At 47.0% G+C, this 16333-nt stretch overlaps 2 protein-coding genes across 2 annotated transcripts; both read left to right on the forward strand.

Annotated features, from left to right (window-relative positions):
• Positions 1-4782: 4782 nt before the first annotated feature.
• Positions 4783-10825, forward strand: LOC144095178 (uncharacterized). Its single transcript, XM_077628965.1, has 3 exons — positions 4783-5017; positions 6049-6139; positions 10647-10825. Exons 1-3 carry the CDS (start codon positions 4844-4846, stop codon positions 10823-10825), a joined length of 444 nt encoding a protein of 147 aa, XP_077485091.1. The 5' UTR covers positions 4783-4843.
• A 646-nt stretch (positions 10826-11471) lies between these two features.
• LOC144095179 (uncharacterized) lies at positions 11472-14003 on the forward strand. Its single transcript, XM_077628966.1, has 2 exons — positions 11472-12836; positions 13426-14003. The coding sequence occupies exons 1-2, from the start codon at positions 11624-11626 to the stop codon at positions 14001-14003; spliced, it is 1791 nt and encodes a 596-aa protein (XP_077485092.1). The 5' UTR covers positions 11472-11623.
• Positions 14004-16333: the final 2330 nt, after the last annotated feature.

Raw genomic sequence — 16333 nt, forward strand, 5'->3', positions numbered from 1 at the left:
TCCGGCAATTTCGACCACCTGGGGTTCTTTAACGTGCAGTGACATTGCACAGCACACGGGCCTCTAAATTTCGCCTGCATCAAAATGTGAGCACCGCGGTCGGGATCGAACCCGCGTCTTTGGGCTCAACAGTTGAGCACCGTAACCACCGAGCCACCGCGGCGGTTCACAGCAGCAGTATTAAGGCGAAGGCCTTTAATGGCTCATCGTTGTCCCTCCGTCCGCGAAATCTGTCACACTTTGACGTCATCAATGACATAGTGGCTATAACCCGTACACTCTTAGCAATTACTAAGTAATGGGTGATTAGTTATTAGTCATTAATTAGTGATTGCCTGAAAATGAAAATAAATGAAAAAGCTGGACAATTAAATAAACTAGATAAAAACAAAAACAAAAAGAAACTGAATTAAAAAACTAAAAATATATATAAGAACAAGATTAAAAATAACGAAGAACAAAAGTCAAAGGAAAATAATAAAAGAAACTAAACAAAAAACGCAATGGCTGCAAGCGCCGCGGAAAAATAACCCGTGTTATAGAAACTTCCATGCTTTCGCATTCCTGCACGTAAGCAGACTTTAGTGTCCTCAGCAGTTATGAACTTCAGCCTTTGACGCAATCAGGCAAGCGTCTTACTGCCGTGAAAACACATTGTGCAGCAGGCCTGGGCACGCTACTTGAGAAAAGTATTTCCGATACAATATACTGAGCCAAAGCTGATCTCATATACAGATACTCGATACTGCATCGTAGATACTTCGATACTCCGCTGAAATCGCCAATATTAATAAAGCTGGTATTATGGTTTGATGAGTTAAGAAATTTTTCCTTGGTTTCTGGAACCGGTTTATGAGGCTTTCTGGAGCCTTCAATGTATTTGATATATAGGACAGTGTAGTTGAAAGGGTTTAAACGAATCGGGGCGCACAGATTTTTTTCAATTTTTTAAATCCCCACTTTCGGCGCAGATGGATTTGCTAAAACCTTAGCATTGGAATAAAGCCGTGGTGACGTTGTAACGATCACATCCATAAGCAGCATAGCAAAAAAAAAAAATTTAAAGCTACAGCTCTTCATGCGTACCAGTCTCCGAGCACGTGACCACATACAAATAAGACGTTTCTGGTGCTCGTCGTTAGTTACTGAAATATTTACCGGCTGCCTCTGTCTTTGCACTGTGCTAAAGGTGCAGGCTCCATGGGCATGGGAAAGCCGAACAGTTTTTTCCCCAGCACTACGTTTAATATACGTTTGAAACTGATAATTCTTTGTTAAAGGCAAGATGGAGAACAACAAAGAATAAAATGGCTTTGAGTTTTTATTAGGCAAAACATATCATACTGATTTCTGTCGTTTAAGCGGCTTTTATGGTGCCCGGTTGCTGACCCGAAAGACGCGGGTTCGATCCCGGCCGCGGCGGTTGCATTTCGATGGAGGAGAATTCTAGAGCCTCGTGTACTGTGTGATGTCAATGCACGTGTGGTCTAAATTATCCGGAGCCTTAAACTACGGCGTTCTTATAGACCGAGTCGGTTTGGGATGTTAAAACCCACAAAAGAAAAATCATGTATATCGCGAAACTCTTACGGGAACTTACGTGCGATTAATTCGAAAGCATTGCAATTCTATTCTATTTGTAGCCTAATTCTATTCTATTCGTTTGTAGATGGTGCAGTTGTACTACTACTCGTTAACGTTTCGCATTTTCCCGCTTTTCATGACATCGCACAGTTTCGACCAATCGCAAGTTTTATAACATCGCCACTTTTTAAACGGCGTCGTGTGTTCGTGGCGATGCTCTATCGAAACCTTTCGCGTTAATAAAGATCTTTTAGCAAGAAGTATTGCCTGTTTCCGCATCAGTTATTAAAGTGGCGAATAGCATATGGAATGGCATTACCTCGGTCTCGGCCTATTTCGGAAAAGCATTCACTACTACAAGAAAACCGACTCCTTCTCAGCGCGACCTCCTCAAGGCGAGTTAGACAGCCGGGAAGGTTACGTCCACGCGGTTAAAAAACTGGCGGTGGTTTAGCTCCGGTTAAACCTGGAGTGACGCGATAGCTACAGCTGGCCGAGTGCAACTTGGTCACGTGACCAACCACGTGACGAACCACGTGATCAGCCACGGCGCTGCGCCGCCGGTAGCTGCTCCGCACCACGTGGCCAACCACGTGACAGCGTGACGGTGCAGCCACGGGGTGGCACGCCGCCACGCTGAAAGCTCGAAATGCTACCGTAATGTAGCTATCGCCACAATAATGCATGCGTGGAGCACCCTAGGGGTTCTTTTTGTAGGAGAGCTGTGTCTCCATCTGAAAGGTTGCTCGCTTACATGAAAATAAGGCTTCTGCTTAACAAACAGCGCCACCGCGGGCGTGCCGAATAAGATTGAGCGCGGCCTATATCCAAGCAACTGCGCAAAAGAATGCAGTCCAGACTCAACGCCATGTGCTGCTCTGACAGCCTGCAAGTTCAGGAGCAAACTTGAGTGTTGTATAGCACGACAAATATACTAGCGGTCGCCGAGCTAATGCGAGCTTCTATCAAAGTCCTCATCGGGCAGCTTTCTCTAATCCTTCCCGCCTCCTCCAGGAACCAGACACGAAATATACCACCTTATTGCCCTCTGACCAAGGGATTTTTTTCTATCCTGCCCGCATTTCAAAATCGGTCCAAAGAAGGACGCCCCTCTTAAGCCCACCGGACAAACCGATTCGGATGTCCGTTTCCGGATTTGCTTCGTTCTTCCTTCGATGTCCGGATTGGGCTTCAGATGTGCGGACCTTAATCTGACGTCCGTCGGATAATGTTGGCCGTCTGCCAATTCAACACCTTCGCTAATCATTATTTATGCAATGTTATTCACAACATACAGCTGGCCTCACGCAGGAGGCCTGTTACAGGAAACGGGCAGGATATGCATAAATATATACTGCTGTATCTTAATACAAAACGAAACAAAATATTCCTTGGTTGCAAAATACCTAAAGCCAGACAAAAAGCAACGTCGCGAGATCATAATACAGCCAGTGAAAATAGCAAAAATCAAACTGTTCCGAATCACGCGCTTATTCTTACTCTAGTCTCGTCAGACCATCTAAAAGAGCCCCTGAGGATGTGCAGGCGACATTATCATTCGGTAGCAGATTCCAGTCTCGGGTAGCGTACGGAAAGAATGAAAATTTAAACGTGTAACTGTGAAATATGTATTCGCATAAGTGTTTCGTATGCTTTGTCCCTGACTATACAGTGTTTGCAGAGGTTAGGTACTTTGTTTATCTCGCTAAGGGAGGACGAATAAAAGTTGGCCTCCAACGATAGAGTACCGCGTTCCAATCACAAATAGACCACTATTATCGAAAAGGGAGCGGACATAAGCTAGAAAGGGTCAAACGAAACAGAGGTGTCGCCGTCGCTTTCCGTTTTCGCGAGCAATTAATTGAAAACGCCAACACGAATTAGCCGCAGATTCCAGAGGCTACGCTACATCACCATTCATATCAAAACGGTAGCAACCCGCCCTTTTCAGTAAGGACTCCACGAGTTTGCACTGACTGGAGGGAACATTTTTAAATCATTTTTTTAACGAGATAGCGTTAAATGCCCCGTTACGCAGAAAATCCGGCGTCGGCGTTGTGACCGAAAAACCATGGGTATGGCTCTGGCAGGTGTTCCCCAGAGAGTAACCTAGCCGGCAGGTGGGCCACCTATAGCTCAGATGAGCTTGGGGCGTCATCAGAACCTGCCCACCAGACAGTGAGCAAACTTCCTACTGTGGCACGGTTTAGCTTAAGGACAACGCAGCGAGCTATGGAAAGAAAAATGATAGGTGTAACGTCAAGAGACCGGAAGCGGGCAGAGTGGGTGAGGGAACAAACGCGGGTTAATGACATCCTAGTCCTCGAAGTCAACAGAAAGAAATGGGCTTGGGCGCCTAGTCCTCGAAGTCAACAGAAAGAAATGGGCTTGGGCAGGACATGCAATGCGAAGGAAAGATAACCGCTGGTCCTTAAGGGGACCGTTTTGAATCCCAAGAGAAGGCAAGCGTAGCAGGAGCGGCCGAAAGTTAGGTGGGCAGTTTAGCTGGTAAAAAAATAGGGTTAATAGGAGAGGCATGGCAGGGGCCTTTGCCCTGCAGTTGGCGTAGTAAGGCTGATAATGATGATGATGACGTGAGTGAAAGGCAGACAGTGCGTTCCAATATCTGCAGAAAGCTTTTCGATTTACTGAGCAAGACAAATAGTTCACTAAGTTTGCAATGTGTTCTTCTTTGGCTTTAGGTATAATTATTTTAAACGAAGCTGTAAAGATTTTTTAATTTATTCAATTGTTTGGGAGCTTGTTATGCGCTAGGCTCTTCCGATAAGCCGTTTCGCAGGCTTCATTCCAACAACACGAAATGAATCTTGTTTTTCCCATCTGAATGAACCGCAAACACAGAACGCTGGGTGGCTTGTAAGAAAAAAAGTTAAAACTCGTGGGGCCCCGTCCGAGCTAACCGAGGGGACAGTAGATAATGCCTGGCCTAGCAACGTCTTCCAAGTTAACGAATTTTGTTTCGTACCAGTCGCCAGTTTCACGCTACAGTGAAAACTATCGGGTAGTGATCCCTCAATGTGCCGCAGTACGTTGGCGGGTGAATATTAACTGTCGTCGTGGTAGTCCTCCTCCTCCCGATTGTGCAATTTTTTCTTCACGTTTGCTCGTATTTCACCAGAAGAAGTAGAAGTAGAAGAAGGTGATCCACAGCTCGACCTGCGCTGATAATAACAAAATGTGCCATTAAGCCTGAGCACATCACCGTCATCGATCAGAATCAGCCGATCGAGAACAAAGGATGCCCGTGGACAGCAAAGCGGCGCCCACCCAGGAGGGTGGAGCCTCGCCGACCAGCCACACGAAGAGCGGCAGATTCCATTCATTGAAGAGAAGACACCCCAGCAAGCACGCCATAAAGCACAAGGCCAGACAGTCTTCCAAGACAGGCGTCAAGCAGGAGAACCACGACAAGGTGGGGCTACGAAAATCGGGACCATTAGCCCTCTTCAACAACGACGCGAGGCTCGAATATCAGCGCAATGTAATTTGTGATTCCATTCTGTAATTTGAAAGTATGCACATAAGGACGTCCCGGAACAGAGGTAGAAGCTGAGGCCTCTTTTTTGCAAGATTTCCTTTGGTCTGGTACACCAAGAATGTGAAAACAACAATTGAGGCATTAGCTAAATGCTATTACTATCCTAATACTACCTGCTAAAATTCGTCCATGTTCATCATTGAGTCGAGGGCGAAACAAGTTAGGAGTTTTGGTCGCCTTTTTTTCGCCTTACCAGACGCACGACGACATTCTAAATACTCACCCGCCGCTTTGGCGCAGTTGCTTTGGCGTTCGGCAGCTGATCTCAAAGTCGTCGGTTCCATCACGGCCGCGGAGGCATTTTGATGGAGGCGAAATACAAAAAAAAAAGCGTGTGCTGTGCTGTGCGAGGTCAGGAGAACCCCAGGTGGTCCAAATTAAGCCGGAGTCCTCCACTATGGCGTCCCTCAAAGCCGATGCATCGGTTCAGGATGTTAAACCCCACAGTATATACTTTGGAGTTAATATTCGCTCGCGCTGATATTTTCACAACTCATTTTTCCCACTCACCTTCGCCCAGTGGAAAGCGCTTCCAATAGATGTCTTTTCCCGAGGTGGCTTGGCTGGTTTTGAAAAACGAGTACTGAATGCAATATTTTGAACTTCTTCCTTGCTCTTTTTTCTGCTTCACTGTTTTTAGCTTTTTTTATTTATTTCAGTGAGTTTCTTGTTGTTTTAAAATGACGTAGCTTGCTCGTGCTTGTGCTGTGTTGTATTTATTTTGTCTTGTATTAACCTTTTGCTCGGTCTTTAATGAGTGCAGTATATTTAAAAAATAAATAAGTGAATTACGTGACTGATCGACATAAATGAGGAATGAGGACGGAAGAGAGTGCAGAAGTGTGTCTCACATTGTTGAAGTAGCAGTTCAACAGATACTCGTTTTGGCAATGCAGATCCCGCAGCCCAGCAGCGGTGGACGGCTGTCTGGTACGACAGTGACCCTACAGACACCCGAGCGAGGCCTTGCCGATCCTCAACCAGTTGGATTCAAAGGTACACGGTGTCCCGACAATAAGCTTTTACCGTTGCGAACATGAGGACCCAGGGTCTGAATTTTCCCTTTTTAATTTTGAACATTCGGCGCACTTTTTTCAATGTTGATTTCAGGGCGCCTGTTTTTTTTTTTGTTTTTTACGGCGAATATTATTTCCTACGGATGAATTACCGGCTTTTTTTTTTTGCGGTGATATATGTGTCACCTCTGTCCGCTCCAAATTCACATATAATTTATCTTTATTTATTTATTAGCAAAATCAGTTCATGTACAAATAACGCACAAATCGCCGTATTTAGTGTAGTGGTCAATATATTAAATACCATCACCTTAAGAAAGAAATAATAGCGTGCAATTTAATAATCCCGTCGGAAAACAAAAATGCAAACAGATGGTTATCTCTAAAGCCCCCCTGGGATGCGCGAAAACCTCCATAAATAAGAAAACATACATACGAAGACACCGGGAGAGCAACACCCATATGAAGAACCAGGCCTTCCTGTCTAGTCGGCTTCACGTCGGAAATCGGAACAGCTTTTATCTGGTTGTGATCGATTCACGTCTACTTGTTTTTCGCGACACATTGCGCACTCCTTCAATCATGGAACGAACTGTGAATGCATTAAGAGCAGCATAAGAACGAAGTTTCAATTTGTAAATAAAGAAAAAAGTGACCATGGCAGAAATCCAGAACGAGACAGAAGGCCTCCTATCACGCAGTCTGATGATGACCGCATCGATGGAACAGCCACTTAATCGCGAGAAAGCCAGAGCGTGACACTTTTTCGTCACGCTTGTGCATGGTTTCGTATTTACGGTGGCTCGTTACGGTTACAAAAATTGTCGGTGTCCTTACGTGGCGTGCGAAAAGACTGTGAGCAGAATGCGCTACGGTATAGACGAAGACTGTCGAGGTAGCAGAGCTTCTCTGACTGCGCCCGGTGTTTGCTATGGCAGCGGAGGAATTCCTCAAAACGCAGTACTACGCTAATTTTCAGCGATCCCGTTGCCTCACCATTTTGGATTCCGCATTTCGTTGATTCTATCCCGTGATCGATTGTAATTCATATTCCATAGCCAGCAAGCTGGGGCGTTCATTTCAGGGATACTGACCTTTTTTGTGGTTAAAACCGAATTTCAAAAAAATAAATAAATTTAGAGTGCGTTTATCGTTTTTTTTTGCTTTTAAGTCAAAAACTTCAGCCCCTAGTTATAACCACTATTTCGTTGCACAAATTGCCGTTCTTGAACCCCAAGGGCTCGAAGAGAGAGGCACTGGTTTGACATGGCCTTTCGCATGCTCTCGTGGTGCCAGCTACACGTGAGACCGACGTTTAGCTGCTTATTTTTTGCATACCAGATGTGCCGTTTTTGAATTATGAGAAAGCACACGTGGCTCCCGCTTTGTGACCATAATAGGGCGAAATTAAACAGAAGGCTTGCTGTAGGCATTGTGTAAAAACGGCATCCAGGCAGGCGACCGATTCTGATAGCTGTGCGAACGTGTACGAAACTCGGCGACAGGCAGGCAGCTTTACAGGGACCCGGAACAGAACTGCTGTCTTGGCTGATAATACTAAGATGAATATTTTGTCGCTATTTACTTTCCACCAGCAAGCGCGAACAGTGACGGACACTGCGGAAGGACCACCTCCATCTTTAACATGTGCAGCTGCATCAAAATTAACGAGACTTCCAAACCCAGTATGATCTTGGCAGTTGAATTACCTCAGCAAAGGGCTGTTTACAAAAAGCACGAGTAAACATACCTTCTGCTCCTATACTCGAACAACTGAAATGCCCATTGGGGTTTCCAAGGCCAGCACCAGGTACTGGTCATTCAGAACTTCAGACCCGCCGGTGGTTCAGTGGGTTTGGAGTATGACAGCTGATCTTGGTCGCGCATTTCATGATGATTATTTGGTTTTGTAGCGGTAGCTACGTTACGGTAGCATTTCGAGCCTTCAGCTAGGCGATGGCACGTGACCAGCCACTCGGCCAGATGTAGCTATCGCGTCCCTCCAGGTTCAAAAAGAGCTAATCCACCTCCAATTTTTAATGGCGCATTTGAAGCTTTGCCCAAACAGCCCCATAGCACAAGGTATTTTAGTCCACTCAAGGTGGTGTCAGAGACCTATTTTCCAAGCATTTCACCCAAGAGAAGCCTAGCACCAGGCCAGGAGAAAGCTTGTACCTATTGTAGACCGTTGGGTACACGGCGGCACTGGGGAACGAACCCCACACCTCCCGCATACAAGGCGAGCAGCCGCATCTAGATGGAGGCGAAACGCAAAAGCGCCCGCATGCGTGCAGAATCAGTACATTTTAAAGAAGCCCAGGTCGTCGAAATCAATCCTGAGCCCTCCCCTAAGGCGCCCCTCACAGTCCGCGTGCAGCTTCGGGACGTTGACCTCGAAGCACCAATCCAATGGTCGTTCAATATTTCGTGCAAATTTTTCGCCGGTGCTTAATTCGAGCGTACTGTGACACTGCCACTGGTGCCCCGCCATGGCTGCTCGCCATGACCCGAAAGTCAATCCTTTGTGCGAGCCTGTCAACACATTCTCCGCTTCCCTCCCACCCCAACCCACTAAAGAGGCTTAATTGGTGCGACGGCACAAGCTGCCCTCGCACGCCGGGCTCGCGGGGCGGCGGGATCTCGCGGCATCCCGGACTAGGGACGCGGACCAAGAAGATGACAGCATTCACCAACTGCGCCAGCTCGTCATTTTTATTTGCGTAATAAAGGTTGGTCTCTCTCTTTGACAGCAGATCAATATGTCAACGGCATCCTCAAAAGGCCGGTTGGCGCAATTTTTTCGGATCCGTACACAACAGCGACAAGGTTCGGACCTGGCTGGACGCCACGTCACCACAGAAGTGGAGAGGACGGCTAAGGCCCGCGAACGGCCAGCTATAGATCGTCCGGCATAGCTCCTCTGAGCTACTTTTCGTGGGATTGCGTAAGGGACAGAATACGCTGCACGCCAAACTTACACGCCGCAAGAACTGAAAGCTAAGATGCGAGCAAACTGTATAACCCTATACCTGAGGTGGCAGTCACAAATGTAAAACATATGCAAACGAGATACCACGGCTGAATCGCTGCTGAAGGTGACCTCTTGGAGCACGCGTTACAGTCGGTAGCCACCCGGAATTCGAAGCAGTTAGCACAGCTGCAGCTTCTCTCGCTGCGTACCCAGGAAACAACATGGGGCCTTTTCTTGTCGTGATTCTGCGTGACGAATACAACTCGTCTCATTTTGTTGCATCTTTCAGGCTTCGCTCTCTTTACCTCGCAATGAAAGCGAGGCATACTGGCTAGCTGCTTCTTGCACAGTCACGGGCGTAGACTGGCTGGCGCCGCAACCACTGTCTACACATTGGCCTACCGCAGCCACGGGGCCGTCGAGCCATTTTGTTCGCTCAGACCACGGTTGAGAGCAGCACGATCGCGGGGCGCGAATGCGTGGGTTTATGTGTATTTCGTGGGCTTTCCCTGCAGCTGGAAAAAAGATACACGTGAAGCTTACGTGGTCGCATAAATATAGAATCAGTCATTTCAAAGCGTCTTCTATGACTTTAAGAATCACGTTTACTGACTAAGGTCGGTTTTTAAATTTAGATAGTGTTTCAATTAGTCTGGAAACTGAAAAGTGCCTGAGGTGCGCAAGGCGACTGCCAACAGTATGCGACTGGTTAAGCTCGCCTACCCTTTATATTTAATTTTTTAGATCCTGGCTCAGATTAGCAGGGACGTCCGTTAGTATAATATACAAGCTGCTTCAGAGAAGGTAAACCAGAATCCTTTAATATAACCTTTTTTAGGCATATAGATGGTTTCTAGGGCATTGTAACAGCAGTGCTACGGTCGCCAAAGAACAGTGGAGTCGTTATAATTATTAAGCTGGTTAACTAATTTGTAATAGATAACTTTTTAACTATTACAGTTAGGCTCACGCCCACCACCCATCAGTTTCCGTCACTCAGTGGCACACGTGCCCATGTGCTCGCCGCTGCTCACTGCTTCAAAGCAGGCAAAAGCGTAAATATCACATGATGCGTGCGCCATGGAGTGACATGAACCGGTGGGCATTGCAACGAGCGCGTAAAAGGCGTGCGATTTTCAAAAAGTGCCCGTGACTGCCAAAATTTGATGAGCCGCAGCGTGGAGGGTAATCCCGTTTTGAAAATTCCAGAAAGTTACATGGCTATTCCTAACGGCAAGTTACAAATCTAGTATTGCAACCAGGCGCCTAACTGTGATAGTTAAAAAGTTGACTATTGGAATTTAGGTAGCGTTTACTAGTAAACATGGTTCACCTTTTTCCTGATGTGTGCCATCAGTTATTATAAAGCAATCAACACACCTCAAGAAGACTTTCTAATTCAGGTTCGGCTTTGCTGAAACAGCCTGTAGATACCACTTTCGATGGGTGCATAATTGTAGCTGTTAACCAATTGTTTCAATTTCTCGCGCTTTGCGCCCTGCGTCCGCCCGTGCAGATGCAGTCGCACACCCCAGCGAAGGGCCGGCTTCTCCAGTGAGCGGCCGAGTGATTACCGCCAGGCACACTATCAAGACCACAGGAGGAAATTTGGAAGAGGTCGTCCCCGACTCCAAGAATGCCAGCAAAGGTGCACCACTTTGTGGTATATGTTCACGTGCCACGTTTTTCACATAAAGCGTTATTTCAAGATTCTGAACTGCACAAAGGGGGCTAATACAGTGGTTTCATTCATGTGGACGGAAAAGAATAACAACGCTATAAAATGGAGCATGATTGAACGAGACAGACCTCCCGCTGTCTAGCAACCAAATGATTTATTGCGACAGGTGAGGCAGCAATGCAAACGAAACATGGTGAGCAAAAATAACAAGGAAAACCAAACAACACCGCATAATAAATACCTCACTTGTCGCGATAAATCATTTGGTTGCTAATCAGGATAAGCGTCTGTCTCATCCCTCATGCTCCGCCTTCATAGCACAGTTACACACATTTCCTTCTGAACTTCAAGCCATATGTTACACCTCTTGAGCTTCTGACCAGTTTAGCATGCTGTTAACATTGGTTTAAGGCAATAGTAAGAGGTTGGTAGTGCAGGGAGACAATGTAGCACTGACATATTATATCCAGATTGCACATAACGTCTAGCCTGATTTAAAGTTAGACTGAACGTAGATGTAGAGCTTTATCTCGTCATAATCGTTCGCTGTTCAAAGGAAAGGCTACACAGTTTTTGCTGCCGTTAAGACGAAATCCATGAAATCGTAGCACAGTTGAAGGGGTCTTAACGTCCCATGTCACGCTCTTTTTACAGATGAGCTGGCTGTCCATTCACAGTACCCCTGGCTGGAGACAATCCTGGGAAAAGTGACAAAAGCTTCACCGACTACCGTCAACCAACCAGCGGGCAGACTCACTCGGTCCTCTTACGTTGCCAGTATAGCCATATGCGGTACCGTCGTATTCACCGTCATGTCCGTCATCGTGGCCGGTTTCTTCGCCGTAAAGGCAGTCGCGGAATCGTATACTGCATTAGCGATGAAGCTGAACCTTGTTCACGACCTGGCCGAGGCATGCCAATCTCGAAGTTGCCGAGAAGCCCTCTGGCTAATTAACGCGTCTTGCCTCCCCTCCGCGGACATCTGTCACGACTTCTACGGTTTTGTGTGTGGCAGCTGGAGCGTTAAGGGAGCTCTCGGCGACGGGCTGTCCTACGCACTGGCGCTTGGCTTCAACTACACCTCCAAAGTAGACGGCGCCCTTCCGCGCATTTTAGCTTGGTCGCAGTCCAAGGACACAGATTCGTACAAAGTGGCACTCGTCTACAGGTCATGCGTAAACTTCTTTGCCAACGCAACCACTAACCTCGACAATATGTTCAGGGCAGCCAGAGTCGATCCTCGAGCTTTCCTCAAGGCAGAAAACTTTTCCGAGCTTTTCTCCCTGTCGATTCGGACTGTCATTGAGAACAAGCTGACGTCGGTTTGGAAAGTGGTCTACCCTCATGACGGAGGAGTAGGTATCTTGACTGGAACCTCCATGCTAGCCAGATCGTTCATACCAGAAATTCGCCAAGCCCTGCTTGAACAACTCGCTTCGTCCACGGGCGATAAAGGCTTCTTCAAGATGGCTGAACCAATCACGACGCTAGACGGATTTATTCAGAATGTCACAGAGCTGCACTCCGAGGAAACCGCGCTCGATGAGGCCTTGACAAGCAGCGACGACTTTCCTATCTATGGAGTGTACTGGGAAAAGGCTCTGCACGAGTTCTCTCCGCCACGGTCCATCGAGAACGAGCGTGCTAATACTGTACGCACCAACAATGCAGGCGCGATCCGAAGCATCGTCCAAAAGCTGGCCTCAGTTCCGTTAGATATTGCCAAGGCCTACATGCTCCTTGTCCCTTTTGCCACGTATTTAGGCTTTGAGCTCAAGACAGCGTCTCGGCGAGGCTTCCTGCCCCATTCCATCAGGACTAAACAGTGTGTTGGCTACCTGACCTCCATGTTTGGAGATAGGGCACAAGCCGTCCTAATGGAAGTAATGAAGACAGAGAAGGCTGTGGCCTTGGCGAATCAGATGTGGCAGAACATAAAACATAAAGCTGGAGTTATGACCAAGCTGGGCACCGGCCTTACATTGGAAATAGACAGCCTGCTGAATGCCACGCTCAAAGTCCATGGTACGTAAGAACATGTACCCAATCATGCTCTTTTTTTACAGGCGTCATGTGTGGCCACAGACATGCTGCTTTTGTGTCATATGTTAGACTACTTTCATTTCAGCACATAACAGTGCCGCGAAGTTCGGGCTCCTTGTTCTTACCAAAAGTACTGCAGAAAGGGAACAACTCCTTGTCATGGCTAAGGATGATAAATCGGGGCGAGAGCTGTTCGCTCATCAAACAACAGCAAAAATTTGTTGCAATTGAGGAGTGGGGGGGGGGGGGAATGAAAATGCAATAAAGTGCCTCGGCGGTAGGAAAGGGATAGCGACAGGTAAATGGAATTTGAAGGCATAACAAAGCTCAGCCAGCAGTGTATCTGTACATTAGCGTACATTGCATTTCGTGAACCAGCATCTAGTTGCGCACAGGAGCATGGAAAGGCGGTGCAAACGTGCAGATATTCTCGCACGAAACTACAAAAATCAGTGCCAGGTCAATCTTTCTTGCGTTCCCATGCTTTGAATATTAATCAACAGTAACCTCTTTAGCGATACTTCCGACAACCGAGTCCAGTGCTTTTCAATTGCTTCTACTCACTCTGCAGGGGTCGGCGCTGAAGCGGGGGATGGCAGCGTGCCGCCAGCATCTTTCAATGGTGATTTCATGGCCAACGTCATCATGCTTGCCAGATACACGGGAAAGCAGACAGAGCTTAATCCCCGACTCCTTGGCACTCACAGTGAAGCCGAAGTGGGGATGGAATTCCTTACGCCCGATTTTTTCTACCCAGACGCCACAGAAGCCAGCGTCAATTATGGCACCCTGGGCGCCTACATGGCCCGAATGCTTTTCACGACTAGCCTGCCCAAAAGTTCCCCTCACAAATACGTTGACTGTCTGGACAATTACGCAAAACATAACAGCATACCTTTTGACAAGACCGCCTGGCAACGCTACGTCAAGATGAACTGGTCCATGAACGTGGCCTTCAAGTCCCTGCCGATGGGTACCAACGTCCGAAGACGCATCTTGCAGGGCCGTTACTTTTTCCTACGCTACGCTATATTCTTCTGCGGCGAAGACGTTAAGATGAAAAGGGGGCTCCAGTTTGCACTGAAAAGTTCTGGCAGTTTTGCCACCGCTTTTAACTGCTATCAGCCACAGAAAAACCCGTGTGAATAGAATCCGGCACCGAGTGTGACGCTAGTGTTGCTGTATTAAATTTAGTGTGATGTCCTTGTTTCCGTAGGTAAGCAGCAAGGTAAGCAGAGGCCATGGTAGCCACAGTTTCTTCGTGCTCTTGAAATAAATAGTTCGAAAATGAGACACTCTCTGAACGACACAATCAAATATCGTTGGAAAGTAGGCATTAACACACAGGCAGGGGTGGGGACTGTTGTTGCCCTCTTTAATAAGGCGCATACCCACAAGGTGCATTGGCCATGACCAGGCGGTGAGTACACAAATTTTGTGGATTGGACGCGGCAGAAATGAGATCAGAAAAATGGGCAACTGTGAGAGATAACGTACATAAGAAAAATAGAAAGAGGAATAATAAAAAGGGAGACCAAGCTGCTCTGACATATCCTTCGCACTCCAGTTGTATAATATGTTTATGAAACCATGTCAGCAATTTCTGGACGAGACTCTCAGAAATACAGGAATGCGTGTAGTGCACTTTCCCTCTCAACACATTTTCGCAACACTAAGTGCCTCCGATCTCGAGTGCCTGACCCGAGGCAAAATATCCCCTCAATGGAAACATGAAAAAGTGAAACTCATCCCCAAACCCAACAAGCCACCCTCCCTTCCTGCTCACAGGTCCATATTGATAACCTCCTGCTTAGGCAAGCTATACTAGCGAATCATGCAAACACGCCTGCAAAAATACGTTGAAGATCATGATATCTTACCCTTTTTTATGCTCGGTTTTCATGCAGGCCTTTATACGTAAGCTCTTTTTCTCAAACAGGACGTCCGTACGGGGATGCCTCCCGGCAGAGAGCACCTTCTTCTAACACTTGACATTATGGGCGCCTTTGACATTTCCCACTCTGCAATCCTAGATCTAAATCAGACACAATGTGGATCACGTATGTTCCAATATATATCTCCATCTTCCGCACTGGCCGCACAGCCACGATAAACATCGCATCTAGTAGATCGTCTCTCTTCCAAACACTTGACAAGGGCACTCCACAAGGTGCTGTCTTATCACCACTGCTATTCAATACAGCCATGGCCCTACCTGCCCAGAAGTTCTCTACACTCTCCGACATCGAATATACCATCTATGCGGACGACATCCGGTCAACTCGAGGATCCCTCGCTGCCAAAGAGCAAGCCCTACAAATAGCCATCATTGTGGTCGAGCATTTTGTTCAGACAAGCGGTATGCAATGTACATGCACTAGACAAATCGGAAATCATCCGTGTTAATGGTCCCCGCTATCATTCCCCCGGCCCAATCATGCTCGAAATTCATAACTACCCTATAGAAGAAAAATCACTCATCTGAGTGCTTGACCTCAGGTTCAGCAAGACGGTAAGCCTACCCACACCACTGCCACTCTAGCACGTTCGTGCTCAATATCACCCGTATGGTACGACGTATCGCTGGACATCGCAAGGGCATGCGCGAGGACGACACTATCCGCCTTGTCACGGCCATGATGAAAAGTGGCAGCACGAAGCAACAAGGACGAAAGAGAGACACGAGAACACAGGTCCAATGTTGAACAAGCAACTGAATTTAATTCTTTTTATTATTTATTTTTCATTTTAGTCTCTCTTTCATCCCTGTTGCTTCGCGCTGCCGCTTTCCATGATGATTCACCAACCAGCCCACACCAAGATATCAATCCTGGCCATGAGTCGAATCCAATATGGCCGCCCATACCACAATATTAATCGCACTGCTGAAAGTAGGATCAATATTCTTATCCTCTTTAACACAGCGCTGGGCCTCCCCATGTCTACATCCGCCTCTAGACAGCTTGCACTCGGGGTTCACAACACTTTTGCAGAAATCCAGGAGGCTGTTCTGAACTCGCAACAGACTCGTCTCCTCACCACCTCAGTGGGTAGGGCCATCCTTCCAAGAATAGGCGACCCACAAGCCACCAGGATCATGGCCCTGACCGGAATTCTTACCTACGCTATCCCCTCCCGCCTTTATTTATTTATTTATTATTGATACCCTCAGGGCCAAAGGCATTTCAGAGGGGAGTGGTTACAAATCACAGGAAATGGACAAAAACAAAAATTCAACATACAAGCGTCATGTTCCTGGTTATACAATTCAGAAGTAAGCATAATATGTAAGTGCAAGGTAAGAGAACAAAACAAGGGAAACTAAAGTAAACAAAGGAAATGGAGAATGATAAGTACATTTGTTGTGAACCTTAGTATACAATGTTAGCTAAATTGCTACGGAAGCGCAGGATGTCTTGAATGCAGGCTGTCGATCCGGGAAGGTGGTTCCAATCTGCTGATGTACGGGGAATGAACGA

The sequence above is a fragment of the Amblyomma americanum genome, chromosome 6, assembly GCF_052857255.1.
Source record: "Amblyomma americanum isolate KBUSLIRL-KWMA chromosome 6, ASM5285725v1, whole genome shotgun sequence".
Taxonomy (NCBI): Eukaryota; Metazoa; Arthropoda; class Arachnida; order Ixodida; family Ixodidae; genus Amblyomma; species Amblyomma americanum.

Coding starts and splice junctions, on each gene's coding strand:
- LOC144095178 (XM_077628965.1), top strand. CDS start 4,844: ATGCCCGTGGACAGCAAAGCGGCGCCCACCCAGGAGGGTGGAGCCTCG. Junction 5,018..6,048: donor AGCAGGAGAACCACGACAAG/GTGGGGCTACGA, acceptor CAGATCCCGCAG/CCCAGCAGCGGTGGACGGCT. Junction 6,140..10,646: donor TCAACCAGTTGGATTCAAAG/GTACACGGTGTC, acceptor CCGCCCGTGCAG/ATGCAGTCGCACACCCCAGC.
- LOC144095179 (XM_077628966.1), top strand. CDS start 11,624: ATGTCCGTCATCGTGGCCGGTTTCTTCGCCGTAAAGGCAGTCGCGGAA. Junction 12,837..13,425: donor TGCCACGCTCAAAGTCCATG/GTACGTAAGAAC, acceptor CTCACTCTGCAG/GGGTCGGCGCTGAAGCGGGG.